General features: G+C 40.7%; 1 protein-coding gene and 1 long non-coding RNA gene across 4 annotated transcripts in view; one reads left to right on the top strand and one right to left on the bottom strand.

Annotated features, from left to right (window-relative positions):
* UBAC2 (UBA domain containing 2) overlaps positions 1 to 11,339 on the bottom strand; it is a 101,644-nt gene extending 90,305 nt beyond the window's left edge. For both annotated transcript variants that reach the window (XM_042805855.1, XM_042805856.1), the window contains exons 1-2: positions 11,232 to 11,339; positions 50 to 177 (exon numbers count right to left, since the gene is read on the bottom strand). In XM_042805855.1, the coding sequence (XP_042661789.1) occupies positions 50 to 177; positions 11,232 to 11,262 (159 nt within the window). In that variant the 5' untranslated portion in view covers positions 11,263 to 11,339. The remainder of the gene's footprint in view (positions 1 to 49; positions 178 to 11,231) is intronic.
* A 12-nt stretch (positions 11,340 to 11,351) lies between these two features.
* LOC116962654 lies at positions 11,352 to 18,428 on the top strand. 2 transcript variants are annotated; one of them, XR_004407716.2, is made up of 3 exons: positions 11,352 to 11,609; positions 11,793 to 12,385; positions 15,581 to 18,428. It is a non-coding gene; the product is annotated as an uncharacterized LOC116962654 (long non-coding RNA). The 2 variants fall into 2 exon arrangements; XR_004407715.2 differs by having other exon boundaries at positions 15,374 to 18,428.
* The last annotated feature ends 368 nt before the right edge of the window (positions 18,429 to 18,796 follow it).

Here is an 18,796-nt window from a genome sequence, read left to right as displayed (position 1 = left end):
AAGAGCATCATTTGCAGTCTTTTTGCACACAAAATGAACCATGTCTTACCTGAAAATCCTCTTTTATAGCTTGTAGGTTATAGGCAAAGAACTTCTGATAATGTTGGAAGAGCACAGTCAATAGAATTGAGATGGCACTTGGGACTAGTAACAGACTCTTAGACAAAGGTGCTTTATCTTAAAGATAAAAAAAAAAAGAAAAGAGCCATTTTAGGGAAAAGTCTCTCACATTTGAAAAGTGACATATTTAAATAGGTGATTGAAAAACATAATAGCAAAGGTAGCACTCTGACTATCTCAACAACTTCCCAAGTTCTCAGTAACTTGCAAACAGATAGGAAACCACACCAACCAAAACAAGCCTTTAGAGATATTAATGACAGTTAAATATTAATCAGACATTTTACTTCCAATATTCTCTCATGAAATTAATTGCTTGGCTATAATGAAACCTACATGCTCTGCACCTATAGAGGTCATGTCCTCGTAAACCATCCTAAGGCTCAATCATGTTTCAGGAAATAAAACAATCACTCTTTTTCACTAGCAAAATATACAAATTAAAACAAGTAACTTTGTTTCTTTTGCATTAGGGATTAAGATTAGCTTTTTTTCTAGAAGCTATGAAGCAGAAACCACCTAAATAAATGTCCTGAATAAACTGACTTTCTCTTCGCCGCACCTAGATCCACCATTTAAGGAAACATATCTAAGTTAATTTACATGACATTTACCTTCCTTCCATTCAATCATTATAATTATTAATAAAAATAGTAATTAAATGAAAATGTGTGAAATCAGAACTTCTTTCCCCCTAGTAGCATGACTTTCAGAAAGGACACTTAGAAGAAAGCAAGCATAGAACTGAAAAATCTGCAATACACATTTACTAAAAACTGCCAAGTGGAACATCCAGCAGGAGTATACCCAGCACCCCACCCTAAGTTGTTGGTGTCGTGGACACAACAAAACACAAACTCTTGCCCAACAAGTCAAGCCAATACAGAAACTCTGAAATATTGTTTCTTCTATGACTTTTCTCCTTTCCATATGTGCAACCTGAATCACATTTACTTCCTTGCCAAACATCCCAGTTATAGCACGGAATCTACTGATCTTCAGACAACTACTTTTTTGCAGGGTGTTATGAAATCCATAACTCTTTTGTCATTGTTCCTACATAACAAAACGAGCAATAAGAATATTTTAAAAGTACTAACGGGAAGTAAAGAACAGGAGCACAGGAGGAACAAAACTGCATTAAAGAAGTATAATACAGGAAACGTTTAGTACCTATCCAGATAAACTGACTACCATGAATGATTCCATCAACATCTGCTGCACACTAGAAAACTGCTAGAAAAGGAAGATGGTAATCGGTACCAAAGCCAAGATTTTAATCATGGCACATTCCCGCTGACATTGAAAATACAGTTCTTAGTACAAAATTTAAGCATGATCCTCATGCAAGTATTAACTGCTGACATCAAGAACAACTTTGATGAGCACTGCTAGCTGTTCTCAGCTCACACCACCTGAAGTCTGCAGTCTCCTGATGTTCACCATGTGAAGAAAACATCTCTTCCTATGTGTATCATAACAAACTTGCACTTAAAACTCTTCTTTCAGTCCACAACCATACCTTTAAGTTCATTATTTGCAGACTCACTTTCCTTACTCATTTAAGCAATTAATGTCTGGAAGAACTATCTTTTTATAGAAATTAGGCAGTGACTCGGATTGACTCAAATTGACATTGCTCTGCTAACCATAAGGTCTACTTTTATGATTAGATTTTTTGTGTAAAACACATCAGGAAGGCAGAAAGCCTGGCTGTTTTGTTTTGGTTTTAATGCAATAAACCTATCCACCTTTCAATTTAGTATCTTTCTTTGGATTTTTTTATTTTCTAAAAATAAGGGCTATAGTCTTTTTACATCTATTTTTTAAATTATTAATTCCTCTGATTTAGTTGGATGCTTCAAAAATGTTTGAAGCCAGAGTACTGTAAAACACTGGGGGGAAAAAAGAAGCTGGAGCTATCTGAAAGTTACTGTGCACACAACACACACACATATTCACTTGAAACCTCAGACAATGCTCCCTTAGTTAAATTAACATTTCTTAATGTGAAAAGGCCAGTTTTATAACCAGAATACAACACATATTTGAAAGTGTAGTCTAAATCAGAACAACAGTAGTAGTCGCAACAGTAGACATTTCTGAACCAAAATTTCATAAAGCTTGCTACTTTATTATCAAATACATTTACATTATTTCATTAGTTTCAATAATTTTTTCAAGAACTCATTAATCCTTTAATACTTTTCACATAAGGATCACATCACCACAAAAAAGGTGACAAGCAAATCACTAGAATTCCCACCATGACGATGTATCTCTATACAGGTTTAATATTTATATTTAGATTTTACTGTAGACTTCATACAATCAGATCAGTTTTCCATTACAGGTAATAGACACTTGAAATACTTTATCCTGTCAAGTTCATTCCTAATTTGAATGCATTCAAAAATAACCAACCAACAGAACCTTATCTATTTTCTCCAAAAGTGTGAACACACATCTTTTTTATGAGCCTCCTTTTAGCTTTCAGCCTAGACACTTTAAACCTTGTTATAGAAGAAAGTACTCATTTTTAAGCATGTCATCAAGTGAAAAACGACAGAAATAACTAACCCATTAATGTGACAGTCACCCACAGGGAACATCACCTGAGTAACGGAAACTTCTACTCTTAAGCTTCTCAAAACGTCATCATGGTTGGTAAGTTTATTCTTGCCCAGTAAACTTGAGAAAGATAAATTATTCCATATAAATAACGTATCTCCTGAAATATTTTTTCCAAGTGTTTCACTGTACAATGTAGTAATTTGACTTACCCCTCAACAGCATATAGATCCTTACCACGGATTGCTGCGAGGTCACCACTGAAGGAGCAACCCTCCCACTGCTCTGATATGTCTCAACCAGTAAGACCAAAAATTACTAACAATCCCAAATCCTGCACAATCAAGCATTCTGATATACAAGTCAAATTCCTTACTTAGAATGTAAAGGCAAAATTTAGAAAGCAAAATTCTAGTCCAATGGATCTGCAACCACATACAGGATGGAAACATGTACTACCAACCTACCGGGGTACCAGAAGCTACTGGCAGCACCAATGTGCACAAGGAAGGGAAAAACACAGTGTCTCTGTACCACATAAAGAAAGTAGAATGAAACAATAAACTCTTATTTTGACCCTGAAGAGTTAAAATACATCAAATACTATCTTCAAAGATCTTGGAATAAATTTGCAACCCCAAAGCACTCCTTAAATGCCAATTCTTTCTAACAACAGGCAGTAATAGCATCAATGTGGCAACAGCATACTGAGCTTCCTTCTAAGTGAAGAGAGAAATTTTGTAACAACCAGCAAAACGTGCCCATGCTATGATGAAGAGCAAACTACAGGTCTTTGCTTCCCCGCCGTGCAATGGAGAAGTCCTCCCCAAAACTCCTCATAATCTCACAGCCAAGTATCCCAAACCTTGTGCTATCACTGCACAATGTGAAGCTGATCCTAAAACATGATATGAATGAGAAAACCACATCTAATTCTCCACATTTCACCCCTGCACTCATTACAGAGCCCACAAATCCTCTTCTTCCAGAACCTACTACCTTCCTGGCCGCCAGTACCACTTTCAAAGTACTGAGAGTTAAGGAATAGATGTGTCCGTCTGTCACACCGGGGGGAGGTTTATGGCACAACTGCTCAGGTAGTTGTAACTTCAGAAGCCACTACTACTCTAACAAATAGAATATGAACATTGCAGCAGCAACAACAGCTATTTTCTGAAATTATTTCCTCTTCCTTGCCTGTTCACCGTTCACAGGTGAAGAAAGATAGCTGATGAGCATGTCAAAACAGGCAGCCAGATCAAGCTACTGTTCCAAAAGGGCTTTTCAGGTAACAACTTCACCCTCTGGACTGCTATTCTGGGTCTGGGACTCAAGCGTTGATGTGGGGGAGGACCTCATTGCCAACACCAGCTGATGAGCAGTAGCTGCAGAAACTCAAATTAGCTCAGGACATTTTTTGTGGAGATCCCTACTGAGCTTACATCACAGCTGCAGACAAAACATGCTAACAGCGTTTTTTTTTCCACTATCATCTGCAAACTTCCCAAATCCAGCTGCTATGAGGCAGGGAGGCTGCTTTCATACAGACAACTGCTGAGGACTGCTACAATGGCACAAAACAGACACAAACCATTTTTTAATGCTGAAACACAAGATCTGAGTCTTTTAAACCACAACTGATACACATCTGAATATGCAGTACTTCCCAAATGCATCGATGGAATCTATATTTTGGGTGGTTGTTTTTTCTGCATTAAGCCACCACGCAGATATTCATCTATCATATTCCAACATCTGCCCAAGAAGCTGCAGCAGGTTCACCAACTGACAGTGACATTTTAAAATGGTCAGAGTTTGCAATGACTCTTGCCTACTATTTTCCCTTCAGATGCAAGTTTGCTACGCATCAAACAGCAGCATGAACACCTCTACCTGAACGCTTGGAAACCTTGTAATTTATTGTAACGGTTGATGAAATTCACTGTCAGATATGCAAATCTGAATAGTAATTTTTAAGTGCTTCCTAGATACCACTGTGTTCTTTTGGGAGACCGAAGCAATCTTAGTAGATCTGAGGAGTAAAAGCTTTTCTTTATTATAACCACACACTGAGTCCAGAACAGTAACTGAGAACAAATGAGAGCATGTCATGGAGGGAGGATGAGAAGAGAGACAGACACATGTAATACTGCTTGAGGAATCTATAAGACACCAGGAGACTGCGAGCTGACTGCCAGGATGGAATTTAACCATATGATGATTTTTTTTTTTTTTTTTTAGAGTTTGTTCAATCCAGTATACATATTTTTCTAATATTTCATCTTTGGGGGGAAAAAAAAAAAAAAAAAAGCGCAATACCAGAGGACCCTGCAAAAGCAGTGAAGTTTCTGCTTCCTGAAATTATTACATGACTGGATGAAGTATTCTGGGTCAGGGAAGCAGCTCTTGCCCCTGGTCTGGGCTCAGAGCACAGACACAAGAAGGGGACCCTCTGTTCAGACTGTCACTTCACAGCATACTCTGGTGGTTAATCATTGTGGTGCCTGCAAGTGAACGCAGTAAGAGAAGCATCTCTGCAGGAAATTTTTCACCAGATGCTTATAAACATAATGCAGAAACTGAGTGGTAAATAATACTAATATATATTAAGAAAGTCAATCAAGAAACCAACTGTGATCCTGCTTTAAATCTATTTTTTAAAGGTACTGATAAGATTGTAATCAAACCAGTTACCTGTAAATCCACTGTTCAGAAAACTGCTGGTTTTAGCCTAGGTCACAAACTATAAAAGAATGAGGAGCTACAAAAAGAAGAAAAACTTTCTTCTTTTCTGTTTCTAAAAGGAACATTTGAAAAGAAATAGAAAGTGTAACAGATTGAAGTTAACAAAAACGCTCATCCTGTTGAGTAGACTACTCCTCCTCCCAACCACACAGCATATTACCATGCTACTATTAGTATACGCCATCAGAAATATAAGGTATGGCTACACCACAAGACCAAATAGAGATCCCCAAGATAGCTCAAAATGATCTATCTCTGCAGCAGCAGCAGAATAGCTACATTTTTGTGGCATCCAACGCATGGCTAATTGCACTGATGTGCTCCTAAGACTCAAGTTAATATTCTGAACCAGGTTGCACTGTGGCATGCTGATGTACAAGCTAATTTGTTTTCCCATATAGTACTGTACTGCATAACATTGTTATGCACAGAAGTCTGATATATTCAATACATACTTCATTTTGCCTTCAGTTATACCACAAAGCATCAACTTACACAACTTCATTATTTTCCTGACGCCTGCACACACTGCAGTTCAGTCCTGCAGGCTATGCAAGCAGAGAAGCACAGCATTCACTTCTTGCCTTGGGGATTTTTAACAAATTGTTAACACTGCACTACAAGGTTCACAGAGAGGTAAATGCTTAAGTTGCATTAGTGGAAATGCCTGCATGCAAGTTCAAAGAACTCTACTCCCTACTACTACAAGAAGTAGCTTGTAGGTAGTACACAAAGTAGTCAAATATTCTTCAGATGTAGCAGATGGATAGGCTTTAAAACATAGACTCAGATTTTACCTTAATAAAGACTAGCTCTAACAGGCTTTCCTACTATACTCACGTGCAGTATTATACATAACATGAAGAATATTGTGAGGGGATATTACAATGTCTGCAGAAAAGCTGGTGTTGGTCTTACAGGTTTAAGCTGTTGGAAAGGCCTTGCTGTCTTATAATGGAAAGCCTTCTGCGTATCACACTTTGCTCCTGGGACACAGCATGTTGGTGAACAGGCAGCAAATACAGCTAAGCCACATCAAACAGCCAGCCCAGTGTCAATCTTCATGCTAGCCTTTGCAGAGCCACTTGAAGTGTTTCAGCAGCACTCTTCACAGGACTCAAGTTGCTGACAGACTGCAGCACAAGAAACCAGCATGGGTCCAGCATGACCACCCACCTCTCAAGCCCTGCTTAAAGCCAGGTGCTGCAGCATGCTTCCTGAACACACTGCAAAATTGTTTTACAAATCAACTGGGTTAGTGTCTTACAAAGTCATTCTAGTATGCCTGTGCTGTGCTACCAGAGTAATTGGCTTTTTTTTTTTTCCCCAGTACATAGCAGCTCCTCCAACACTCCAGATAACAGAAACAGCTTCCCTCTAACAAGGGCAAACTGTCTTCGTCCTTTTAAATGGTGTTCTTCCTTGTTTCCTGACTTCAATATCTCATGGTTGTAACATGTACCAGCTATGTTTATTTTTACATCTCCTCATCCAAAATTGTGTGTCATGCACTGAGTAGGTGTATTATCAGCTCCCAACACAATCATCATCTGCTACACCTGATAGTGCCTGTCTGGAATTCAGAATATCACTCTTAGCAAAGGGCCTACTTGTCTGAACTGGCTCACATGCACCCAGCATTGGACTGTTTGTTTGCTGGAGGGGTTTGCTTTTATACATGTCTCTTATAACATCACTTTTCGAGATCCTTTCTGCCTACGCATGGGGTTTTAAAAAGAGTGCTGAACAGGAGTAGGATGGAGGATTTATACCAGGAAACTCTTAAACTAGGATAAGAAATACTAGAGAAATGCTTTATGTAAGAAGTCAGCTGTAGTGCTCAGAGTCATGAGACATGTCCTTAAAAGGCACATGGACAAGGTCAAGGACTTCACTACGCAGGCCCAGTTATTCAAGCATTATTTACAAGAAAGTCCAAATTCAATACAAGTGGTCAAATTACGAGGAATTCCTGAAGCTGTATCTGTGGTAAAGAACTCACAAGTTTTGAATATTTCTTGGATGAAGATAGTATCATTCACCTCACTGAACCACAGAGCCAGGATGTGAAATGAAAATTTCTGTGTAGCCACACAAACTGTAGCATCCACTGGCACCCACAGTACAGAGATGATCCATAAAGTTAGCTCAAGTTAAGTAATGCAGAAATAGTTTGTACTTGCTTTCAAAAATACTGATTGTTCAGCATAGTAGCAGTGTATTAGCAGAAATAAAACTTAGCCATCAACCAACCAAAGACCCATGAAACAAAAACAGACAAAGGGTCTATCTATGGCTACATCTAGATGATATTTTTTAGGAGCGTTTTAATCAACCAACTGTAAATAATGCAACAACCACCTTGAACCTTGCCTGGAATGAAGAACGATAACAATCAGGACAGCCACGGTAGATAAGTGAACTTCAGGAAAGCTCAGATGAGCTAAACTTACTCCATTAAGTCAGCAGTAGTATGTCAGGGCCACCTTATAATACAAAAGCAAAATGCATTCAGACTAAACAAACCTGACTGTATCCTTGGTCTAGAAATCTGGAAAGGTAGCTACTCAGTAATCTGCATAGATACACAGCTGAACACCTTTTATTGATGAAATCAAAATACTCAAGTTTTTAATTTATTCACTCCAGATTTTGTTCATGCATGCAGCCAAAGATTTTCCCAAATGAATGTTATAAATAAATTGTGCTAAAAGGAAGCTACAGGGTTTTCCTCCCATGTTTCCTAGAAACAGTACATCAGTACACTGCTCAGTGGCATCTGTCTACCAAAGTTCAGTCATCTCTTCTGCCACATTCTGTCACAGTAAATGTTTTGAATATTAAACAGTAACTTAATTCTAACAAGCACACAGACTTTTTAATAGGAATTACAAGCTATCTTCTCCTGAGCATATACAGTTATCATGTCTAGGATATAACAAAAGATAATTGACTATTGGCCAATCAAAGTTCCACGAGTTTTTATGGCAAGAAGAATAACATATGATGAAACATGTCGAAAACGTAATATCCTAATTAAATTATTCTACAGTATGAAGGTCAAAGACCAGTTTGAAATGCATACTTAGCAAGCAGCTTGAAAATATCATAAATCATGTCAGCCTCCCTGTATTTTAAAATAAGTTTGTTTTCATCAAAACAGCAAGAGATGAGAGGCAACCTAGAAACACTGATAAGACAGGATGCAAGAAGGGGAAAAGGGACTAATGTAGTATCAGTCAAGAGGAGACAGGCCTCTTAGGACATGAATTACAAATTTGATTCATGTACTGCATCAAATAAAACATAAGGATAATTGAGTTATTTCTCCCATTTAGACCTCTAATGAAAACACAGACTATTAAATTTATCTTTATATTGTTTCCACAATCTCCTGGAATTATATGATATAGTCCATTGTTATTTATTTTGTTTATTCTAAAATTAGCAAAAGACATAAAACACAGAGAATTTAAAGAGTAAGGACAATAATATCCTCATCCAAGATTCTATCATTAGATCAATTTTACCAGATGGAGCAAAAAGTTTATAACCAGCTGCAACTGCTGGCCTTACCAGACACTGGTTACTCTCCTATCTCTCTCAGAAAAGCATTAAACACAATTTCAAGAATGAACTAACTAAAAGAATTTACAAGAACCAAAATAGTTCAGATGAGTTAAATAATTATTTAGGTTCTGATAAGAAGTTTCACAATCAAAAAGTTTTAAAAAAAGATGAGTGGGCCAAACCCAGACTTGCTTCTATAAAACTAGGTACAAAGGGGTCTCTGACATTCTTGTTAAAACACTTTGCATAAGAAGCCCAGTAAGAATCACATTACCAAAATGTAGTAGAGCTCTGGGGTCATTTGTTGTTTGCTTGTTTGTTTTCCCATTGCTAACGAGTGGAACAAGTGACAAGGCAAGGATGAAAACAAGGCAAAAAGAATACAGTAACATCTGACATTTTTGCCACCACATCTGTGTCTGAAGATGCTAATGCCCTTAATCTACTAGAAACATGATCAACAAATGGGTCACTTTTTAAAATGAGCTAAGATACACATGGCTAAAAAGAGCTTAATATTAGTAAGTTTTACCAAATGGTATTATGATAAGGCTTTAAACAAACGTTATAGACGTTAAGATGTCAGTCAGAGATGGCACACCAGGCTACAAGAGCCTTCAGTCTGACCTGGCACAATCATTCTTATTGCTGTTGAACCAGGCTTCTGCTAATTTTACCTAGGGTCTCTGATACAGGTCCACTTACCCACCAACTGTGCCCCAATAATTGTTCATCACTGCTCTTCTGCCAGAACTTACTGCTCCTGACACTCAGGGGCATAAGAGAACATGGATGCACACATACACTTCCCTGGTGCAATATCAGGCACTGATTCATTTACTGCCTAAACCATCAGGTTCTGCACATCGGTGACTGAATCCTACATACCTGCTGCTACTGCAGCAGTTACGTCTGCTACAAAGGCAAAAACAAAAGCCTGAGGTCACAGGGATATCTTAAACTGCCACAGTTGGTCACTAGGTGAGTATATGCCACTGCCACCTAAATCTGTGACTCTAGTAGAGTTTGTCAGTGCATCTGTACCAGCCAAACCGTACTGTGAAAAATCACTTTAGGTCAACAGGTCAGTTCAGGAAGAGTGTATGCTGTACCAGTTTTCCAAAAGAAAACAATGTAAAAAAGGTAAAACCTTTACTTTTTGCAGAGCAGCATCTTGTCTAGGTTTTTCTCCTGGCACAAATATGTTCTTTATGACTATAGTTTTCCACTCATCTTTCTGATGGACCTATCTTGGAAAAACTTTTAAATACTGACCATGACTTTCCACCAGTTCAGCCAAACAAGTATACTTTTCACCCCACCTTCTTTCTCAGAGAATTACATACAGACACATGCCACCAAATAGCTGTTCTTCTACAGTATCTATTACTGGAAGAAAAAAAGAATAAAAATCAGGAGCTGCGAATCAAGTAGCATGTTACCATATCCATCTGCAAAAATACTTGCCCCCCTCATACGGGTGCCTCGAACAGAATATAGCTACAATGAATGCTCTTTCTTAAATGCCGGAATTATTGCCCCCTAGTCAGAGGGTGCTTTCACACTCAGATGTGGATTTTGCATGAAGCACGCTGTTAGTCAGCAAAGTTCTGACTTATCATTTATCCCAGCCCGCCCCAAGGGCTGTAGTGCCAAACCCCGCACCGCAGCCGCTTCAGTCCTTCGTCGCCGTTTCTAAACGCAGCCGGTTCTTTGTCCTGTAAACAAGCTCAGAAGCAAACCCCAGTGCCTGCGGAGTTCGTTCAGGGAACGCTGGGGATATGACACGATTTGCACAGGCTGCGGGTAAAAATAAAGTTAAACAGAGCTGGAAACGTATTCGCCCCCAAAGCTGCCTTCCCAATTAAGCGGTTTGAACAATCACCTTCTTCGCGCGTTAAAAAAAGAGCTCCTTCTCTGCTCTGATATACATCTCTACATATATATACACACACACAGACGCAGAGGGAGAGCGGGGGACTCGGCCGCGGCGGCAGAGCCCCCCCCCCCCCCCCCCCAGCACTGCCGGACGCACCGCCGCGACTCGGCTTTGAACAGTCGAGCCGAGGCCAGGCCGCCTCTGCGGGGAAGGCGGCGGGAGCGGCTCCGCGGCGCTCAGGCCGCGGCCGCCCCGCCACGTCCCTCACGCCGACACACCCCCGCCCTTGGCCGCCGCCCCCCCCCCCCCCCCCCCCCCCCAGCCGCGGCGGGGGCCGGTTACTCACAGAGCCCGTTGGAGCCGGTACTGGTGAACATGGCGGCGGCCCAGCCGCGGCGGACGCCGCTGGCGGAACCCGGGCCCCCCCCGTCCCTCCCCCCCTCGCCCCCCCCCTCCCCCGAGGCCCGGCAGACCCTGAGGAACGGCGGCGGGCCGGGAACGGGGACGGCGCCGCTAAGGCGGCCGCGATGGGCCAAACGCCGCCGTCAACCGAGCGGCCAGCGCCCCCTGCCGGGCCCGGCCTGTACCCGCACCCGTACCCGCCCCCCCGGCCGGCGGCCGCCCTGTCAGGGAGCGGGATCGCCCCCGCGCCGACCCCCGCGGGACGCGGCGAAGCCTCGACGAGCCCCTATGGGCGGAATAATATACTCGTAATTAACCGGCGGTAAGGCGGGGGCAGCTCCCGAGGGCTGGTTCTGTCAGAGGGCGGCATCGGCCCTCAGGCGAAGGGAAGGGCGCTTCAAAGCTGGGGCGTGGCCAGGCCGGGATAAAACATAAATTAGGCGACGTAGATTGTAGGTAATTACTTCTGTCTTTATAACGATGATTTACATTTCAAATTTTGTAGGTGCCTTGGGGAAGCCTGACTCCTCGCGCTTTGGAAAACTGCGACACCCGAGGCTGGCCCCGGCTTTGGAGCCCACAGGAGCCCTGTGAGCCCTCATTACAGCTACGGGAGACGCAGCCGGTACGTCCAGTGGAGTCTGGAGAGCTGCTCGGGTGACCGAAGGAAGGTGTCTGCTTCAGGGTGAAGCTACTTGCTCCCTAGGCTCCGCCGGCTGTGTTGAACTGGCTCGCTGTAACGGTTAAGTGCGACACCTAACTCTACCAGCATGCCAAACACCTAATATACAGTGAGCCAAATTCCTGATTCCATTCAGATGCGGTACAATCGGGCTGAAATTATTCAGGCACCAAATTCCACTGATATTTTCAAGTCCACGCAGAAATCAGAGTTTACTGAAATAAGTCATGTGAGGTGTTCAAAAGGTGGTTCTGCTCTGCATCACAGGTGTGCATGTCAGGAAGAAACAGAACAAGGGGGGGGTGTGCGTGTGTGTACACTCGACAGAACTGTGGGCCTCAAAGTCACATTGAGCTTACTGTGGTACGAGATGGAAAACAAATGCCTCTCTGGAACCAGAAAATGTAGCTCATCAGGTAGGTAACAATTTTTAAATAGGGAACCAATATTAAAAACTTTGTAGGCAAGTCATAAATTTGTTATATTCCGTGAAGTTTTATTGTATAACAACAGATACGAATATGCCTTTTAATAATTACATTCAAATGCAGCTATTAAATAGAACTTGTAAATGTGAAGATCCTGAATCTCTGTCAACAAAATCTCTTAACGCTGCCAAAGGGACATAAAAAAACATTATGCTTGGGTCCACAAAGACTTAAGCAAAGTTCAGCATATCAGTATGTAATTTTTAAGATGTCCAGCTCCCAGCACTAATTTCAGATTTCTGTGGCTCACTTGTCCTCTTTGTCCAGGGCCGGCAGTCAGACAGGTAGCAGTGGGATTCAGAGTCAGCTCACAGAGCAGGAGGAATGTCTAAACTACCCAGAAGGAAGAACCAAAACAATGGTGCATTGAAAATGCTGACTCTCAGGCTGATTCTTTCCTCAGCAAAGAATCTAAATTGACTTCACAGCACGAAACCATCATGTATCTTGTGTCTTTGGTTACAGACAACTGGCTTACTCTTTGCTGTTAAAGCACATCTGGAAGAAGTGATTTGCTACAGAAATTCTCCTTTCTTTCAAATGCAAATGGATTTGGCTGCTGTATGTTGCATATGCAAACTGTCTTGCCAGTATACTGCTGAATGCGCATAATCATACTTAAGTCACTGGCAGCTCTCATTCCTAAGGAAAGGGAAGGTAAATAATGAGGTGCAAAGCTTGCATTAGTTCAGTGTGAAACCTCATTGGGAAAAGCTTGGGTGTTTCCTGAAGCTTAAGGGATCTAATGAGGTACTCATGGATTAATTAATCACCATTTTGGACTTTTTTGACTAACCTCCACTTAAAGTAATTAAGCCTTCTTGTGGATCTGGCTTTCATATAGGTGAGGATAAAACCTGAAAGCTTTTCCATCATTGCCTGTGTAATAGGCTTAGGATTGCTGTTTTAATGCTGAAGATAAAGCTTTATTTTAGTTCTTTTCACAGTCACATAGAATGGAGTGACAGAACAACCATTCATTTAGAGGGTTACAGTCATGATATCCAAGAACTAGTGTTCTACTCTTTTTACAAACTCAGTTTTGAAGATTTCCCTACATTGATGTCCTACAAGGTAAATATTGAAGGGATTCTTCTCTGCAACGTTGAGTACTGGAATTGGATTGAAGTCAGAATCATTAAACGTATTGGAGACTTATGCATGTATTTTGCTGAATAAGGATGCATTTGGGCAAATAATTAACTATTTTGGAAGCAGCTCTGTGGAATTTGTTATCACCGACAGATACAGCAAAACTGAATGAGTAGCAAGAGTTGGCAAGCTTCTCCTGACAATATATGAAAATACTCGCAAATTTGTCGATACAGCTGGGATACAGGGACCTGGCTCTGAATTTACTTGCCACTATCTTATTTAAGTCTATAAATATATTACTGAGTCTTTGAAACATCTAATGATATTCCTTGTTTCAAAAAATATTTATTAGGTCACTTTTTCTGGGATTAGATCAGAATAGTTTTTGCCCTCAGATACAGTTCCAAGCAGAGAGGTTTTTTTTTTATCCCAGCACCGTCAGTGTTGACTGCTAGCTTGTCATAAGAATTACACAAATTATTTGCATCATTTAAATATACAGTGTTGTCCACTTTGGAGTTAACTAAAATCATCAGTCCTCACGCTCGCCTTGGAATGTATCCCAGAATAGGAAAGCTAGCACTTATCTACTAATCTACTCAGAACAAGTTTAGGAGGCTTTGACACTGCTCAAATGTCAGCTTAAATATCTCCATTTGTTTATTACCTCGAGTTAGTGGGGTCAATTCGGTATGTTCAGAATAAAGTTATTTAAATTTCCTGCTCAAAAGACAATCCTAGAAGACTGGAATTTGTATTTCACACTGTTTTCTAACATCATTAGGTTGCTTTCTTCTCTGAACTGGTGACGTTATTGAACCAACTCTTAATTACTAATTAATCTCTTAAGTCAGATGTTCCCCTGCCATATAGAATGAAGGATACCAGCAGAGTAAAACAGGGTGGAAATGTAACACCTTGCTCAGGAATTTTCTGTCTTAACTCAGTGCAGGTTAATGATTCTGCAGGTTAATGGCAGGTGGTCTGTGTCTCTGATGTCCAGGGTTTCCATGACATTTATAGTAGCACCTGCAGTTATTACAATTACCTGAAATATTAGCAGATACCTGAAGAGAGGTTAGCAGCAAACTTAATGATTTCAGTATCTTCTCCCAGCAGTTTCCAACCCTTGTCTTCAGTTACAAAAGACACTAAAGAAGAAAGCTGTGCACCATACAGACCCTACAGAGGAGACTTCTGTGGCAGTGTATCTTGCTGACAGCATCTTGCAGGGGAACAGGAGGAAGGGCAGAAGGCAGAGATTCACTGGGCTGAAATCAGACTGATTGGGTCCTGTACCTTTCTAAAATTAGAGAATTTCTCTCGCTCTCTCAGAAGTGAATAGAGCTCTGTACTGTAGCAGACCTACTGTCCTCTTAAACTGCAGTGGGTTCATTTTATTACACAGATTTTTATTTTTTTACTATAGCTAGAAGACACAGAACATTTTCTAGATTAGTTCTTTCTATGTAGAGCTGGTAGGCTTACAGTTAATGTGAGGAGCAAGAGTGGCCAAAGGAGAAACTTCTATGTGTTTCTTAAGTTCTAAAGAAGTGTACCAGGGCAGGCAATCTAATGGAAAAAATGGCAAGAGCACTGGGCTTTATCTGTATTTTGCATCACACTTTACATTTTTTCTAATAGAGTGATCAAAGGTTTTCCATTTGTTATGGTTCTATCCATTTCAATGAGATGTTTTGCAAAACTTTAAATACCATGTTAAACCTGAGCTCCCAATCAGTGTCTAGTAGTACGAATATGTGGGTAACTAGTGCCGTTTGACCTCTGTTTGAGTCGCTGAAGCAATATCTTGTTTTTCAGCTAGAAGCCCAGAATGGGAGGTGATTACATTACATCTGGAGCTGAGCCAGGTCACCAGCTGGTGGCCACCGGCAGCCACAAGCACCAGCTCTTTGCATTTGCTCACCTCCATCCCCAGCAAGGGCCTTTTCATGCCTCTTTCACTGCCGGGCCTGGGTCCCTCTTAGCCTTAACCACCGTCCAACAACAGTCTCTGTTTTGTCCCAGCAAGTCACCAGGAATGTGCTGCATCTGCCACCTTCTGGATTCATGCCATGCCCTTCAAATGTGGGTGAGAGGAGAACAATGGCACAGTACATCTTGCAGAGCTGCATGGAGGAAGCCCAAGAAGAAAAGTGCTTGCTTGGACATACGGAGGCATGCTTGCTTTCTTCACATTGTATCTTCGTGTGAACATACACACTGACAGTTTTACACTGAAAGTCTTAACTATCGCTTCCCTTCTAACAATCGACCACGGGATCCTAAGCACTGACACCACATGCACCCAGATGTTGGCATCTCTGTGTTCAGGGGCAGCACCAAGCACTTTATCAGAAGCTTTGTCTCTAAATACTTGTAAAACACTCCCTTAAATTTGTTGTCCTTAAATTCTCTGTCACAGGAACCGGGCTTTTTATTTCAATGAAGGTTGGGATGCTGTGAAAAACAAGAACATATGGTGGCATAATCAGGAACTAGATCCTAATGCAAACATATCAGGAAAATAAGTTTGAGAGAGGCAAATTGATTCTGTTGTTTCTTTATTGTTGATGCTGATGTCAGTTTTTACGTTTACTATTCTACGTTCGTGTTCTATTTGACTTAGGTGAGGCCCCATTCTTGTGAGAATTAAAAATCACATTGGCGCAGCTGCCCTTGGCTGAGCAGCTGTCACTAGTTTTTAGACTGACCATCTGAAGGGCATTAATTTGCTATAAGGTAAATTGTGAAACATCAGTAAGTGTCAATAAAATGACAAGATTTAAGCATAGTGCTCAGAAGACCCGATTAAGGAATCCATTAGGAAGGCAAAATATTATGTATAACACTGCATAATGCAACATACTTGCATCTCTGTACTCTTTTATGCATACTAGAGATCAAGGACTATCCATCCATTTCAGACTGAATTTATGTCAAAAAGTACCTTTGTGATCTGGAGTATATGCTAAATAACCCAAGATAACTATCAGCGATAGCAAAAAATTCAAGCCTTTAAGATGCAGCACGTGAGTTGCATTGTTCCATATAGGTATGGCTGTGCTGAAATTGCCTATTCTGAAAATTAGATTTTAGAAGATATTTATAGGGGCGTTTGAAGGTGGGGTTTTTTCCTCTGTAACACCTATTCGTATTTCTCAGATACCCGCCTCCTCTTGCTTCACATCCATATTGTAGTCCTATCTTTGTATTTCCACACAGTGCAAAGGTTATTAAATGCTGATATTTACACTCAGAGGCAAATCTGTGTTTAAGGGAATATGTGGTGACCCACATCATGATATCAGGCCTGTAACATAACACTGCTAAGAGATAAAATTATAACGCTTCAAGCAGTTCTCCCCAGCTGTGCATCTTACTTGTATTTGATTTATTTAAATGTGAGCATGAAGGAGTAGTCTTGTCTTTTTTCCCCCTAACTCTAATTAGCCATACCAGAAGAAGTTTGTGTTTGTATGATATTATTGAAATACAATGATCCCTTAGAATAACTTGCAAAAAGTTGAAAGATATTCACCCCAGAAATGTACTTGAATGCTAATTGCAGTAGAAGCATGTCCTCCTCCAGGAAATAAACATTCCCTGGGTTTCTTTTTCTCTCTAAAAATGTTAGTAATGGAAAAGTTAGGTGACAAAAATCTATATCATACAAACGTGTAAAATTTTTCCAAGATGGTGCTTTTAATTTGCCATCAGAAAACTAAACTGGTCTTCATTATCAGAAAGAGGAACTATTGTAAAAAACAATTAACTGTGTTGGTAAATCATATTTAAATACTACAGAGCTATTAGAAACACAAAAAATGTGGCTTATTACAATTATTCTTGATCCTATGCTATACTTTTTCCAATGTGGGCAATTTTCTGTGTGTTGCCACAAGCGCTGTTATGCTAGGGAGATTTCTAAAACTGAGGATTAGATCTAGGCTAAAACTGAAATATAAAACTAATTAAATGCAAAAGCCAGGATTCTTAATGTTCTATTAGCTCCCTTCTCTGCACGTAGGAAAATTTTCTTGTTCTTGCTGAGTGCAATTTAATATACTTCAAGATTTTTTAAAAACACCTCGAGTACTTTATAAATTGGGGTCAGGGGCACTACAAAAATCCGTGTTTGTGGGGCCGGTTGTAGCAGAAAGAAATCTCTGTTGGTGTGAAGACGATGTTCTGGGCCGGCTCTCGGCTGCCGTTCTGGGCTCTCGCTCTCCTCACCCAGGAGGCAGGATGGTGCCGTTTTCCAGTCAGCTGGCACAACAGTGAGGGTGGTTTTCCACTGAGCTCCCAGGACAGACTTGACCGGGGTGTTAAACCAGAGAAACAAGCACCGACATTTTGTGCCACTGTAATTTTTGAAGTAAACCCCAAAATGTCTGGATGCTGAAGCTTCTGTGGGATTTTTGAGCACTCCCTTCCGCCCACCTGAGCTTGGTGCCTCCATGCTCTTGGGCAGCTCGGTGGCTCCTCCCCAGCAAATGCACCTGCACCCAGGGGAAATGAGACAGCAAGCAGGAATTCGTCGGTAGGGAAGGAACTGGAAAGCCTTAGCTGAAGGGGGTGTCTAAACCACAACATTAATCTTTTCCATTTTAACAGGTGTATGCTGGAGCTCTTGGGGCATGGGCAACCAGCTGCGCTGGGCAGCTGGAGTCTAGCGATGTCTTACCTGCTCACATCCTCATCTGGCAGTTGCACTGAAGGTTAGGTTAATGCCATTTTTGGCATGTTAATAATGTCAAGAAGTAATGATCAAATGCTAAATCAGCTCATACTAAAACTCAAGTTTATTGTTTTGTCCCTACTGTAAACTAATTTGGCAAGCTTTTCCAGTAGGAGAAAAATAAACTAGACAAGTCGATAAGCTCCTTTGTGCATACAAGAAATGCATTCGCTGCAACGTTTGTTCCATAAGTACACATTTGGTCTCTGAGTACATATGCTGGTAACTATATATAAGTCATGTTACACAGGTGACAAAAAATGACTAATACAAATACTGGATTCATTTAAGAATACTGGGCAGGACATTACTTTTGATTAATTTGATATGTGCAAGTATCTTGAGAAGAAAGTATTTTCAGTCATTTTCCTACAGCTGTGATTCCAGATTTTAGTGTGGTTAGTCTTTCTACAACAGCATGGTTGGGGTTCTCAATAACAAATGATTGAAACATATTATCCATCAATATGAGCAAGAACTGGTATGTTTGTACGTACAGGAGA

This window comes from Tyto alba, unplaced genomic scaffold (assembly GCF_018691265.1).
Source record: "Tyto alba isolate M040663 unplaced genomic scaffold, T.alba_DEE_v4.0 Super-Scaffold_45, whole genome shotgun sequence".
Taxonomy (NCBI): domain Eukaryota; kingdom Metazoa; phylum Chordata; class Aves; order Strigiformes; family Tytonidae; genus Tyto; species Tyto alba.
Note: the sequence above shows the minus strand (reverse complement) of the source record. Positions and strands in the feature narration are given on the sequence as shown.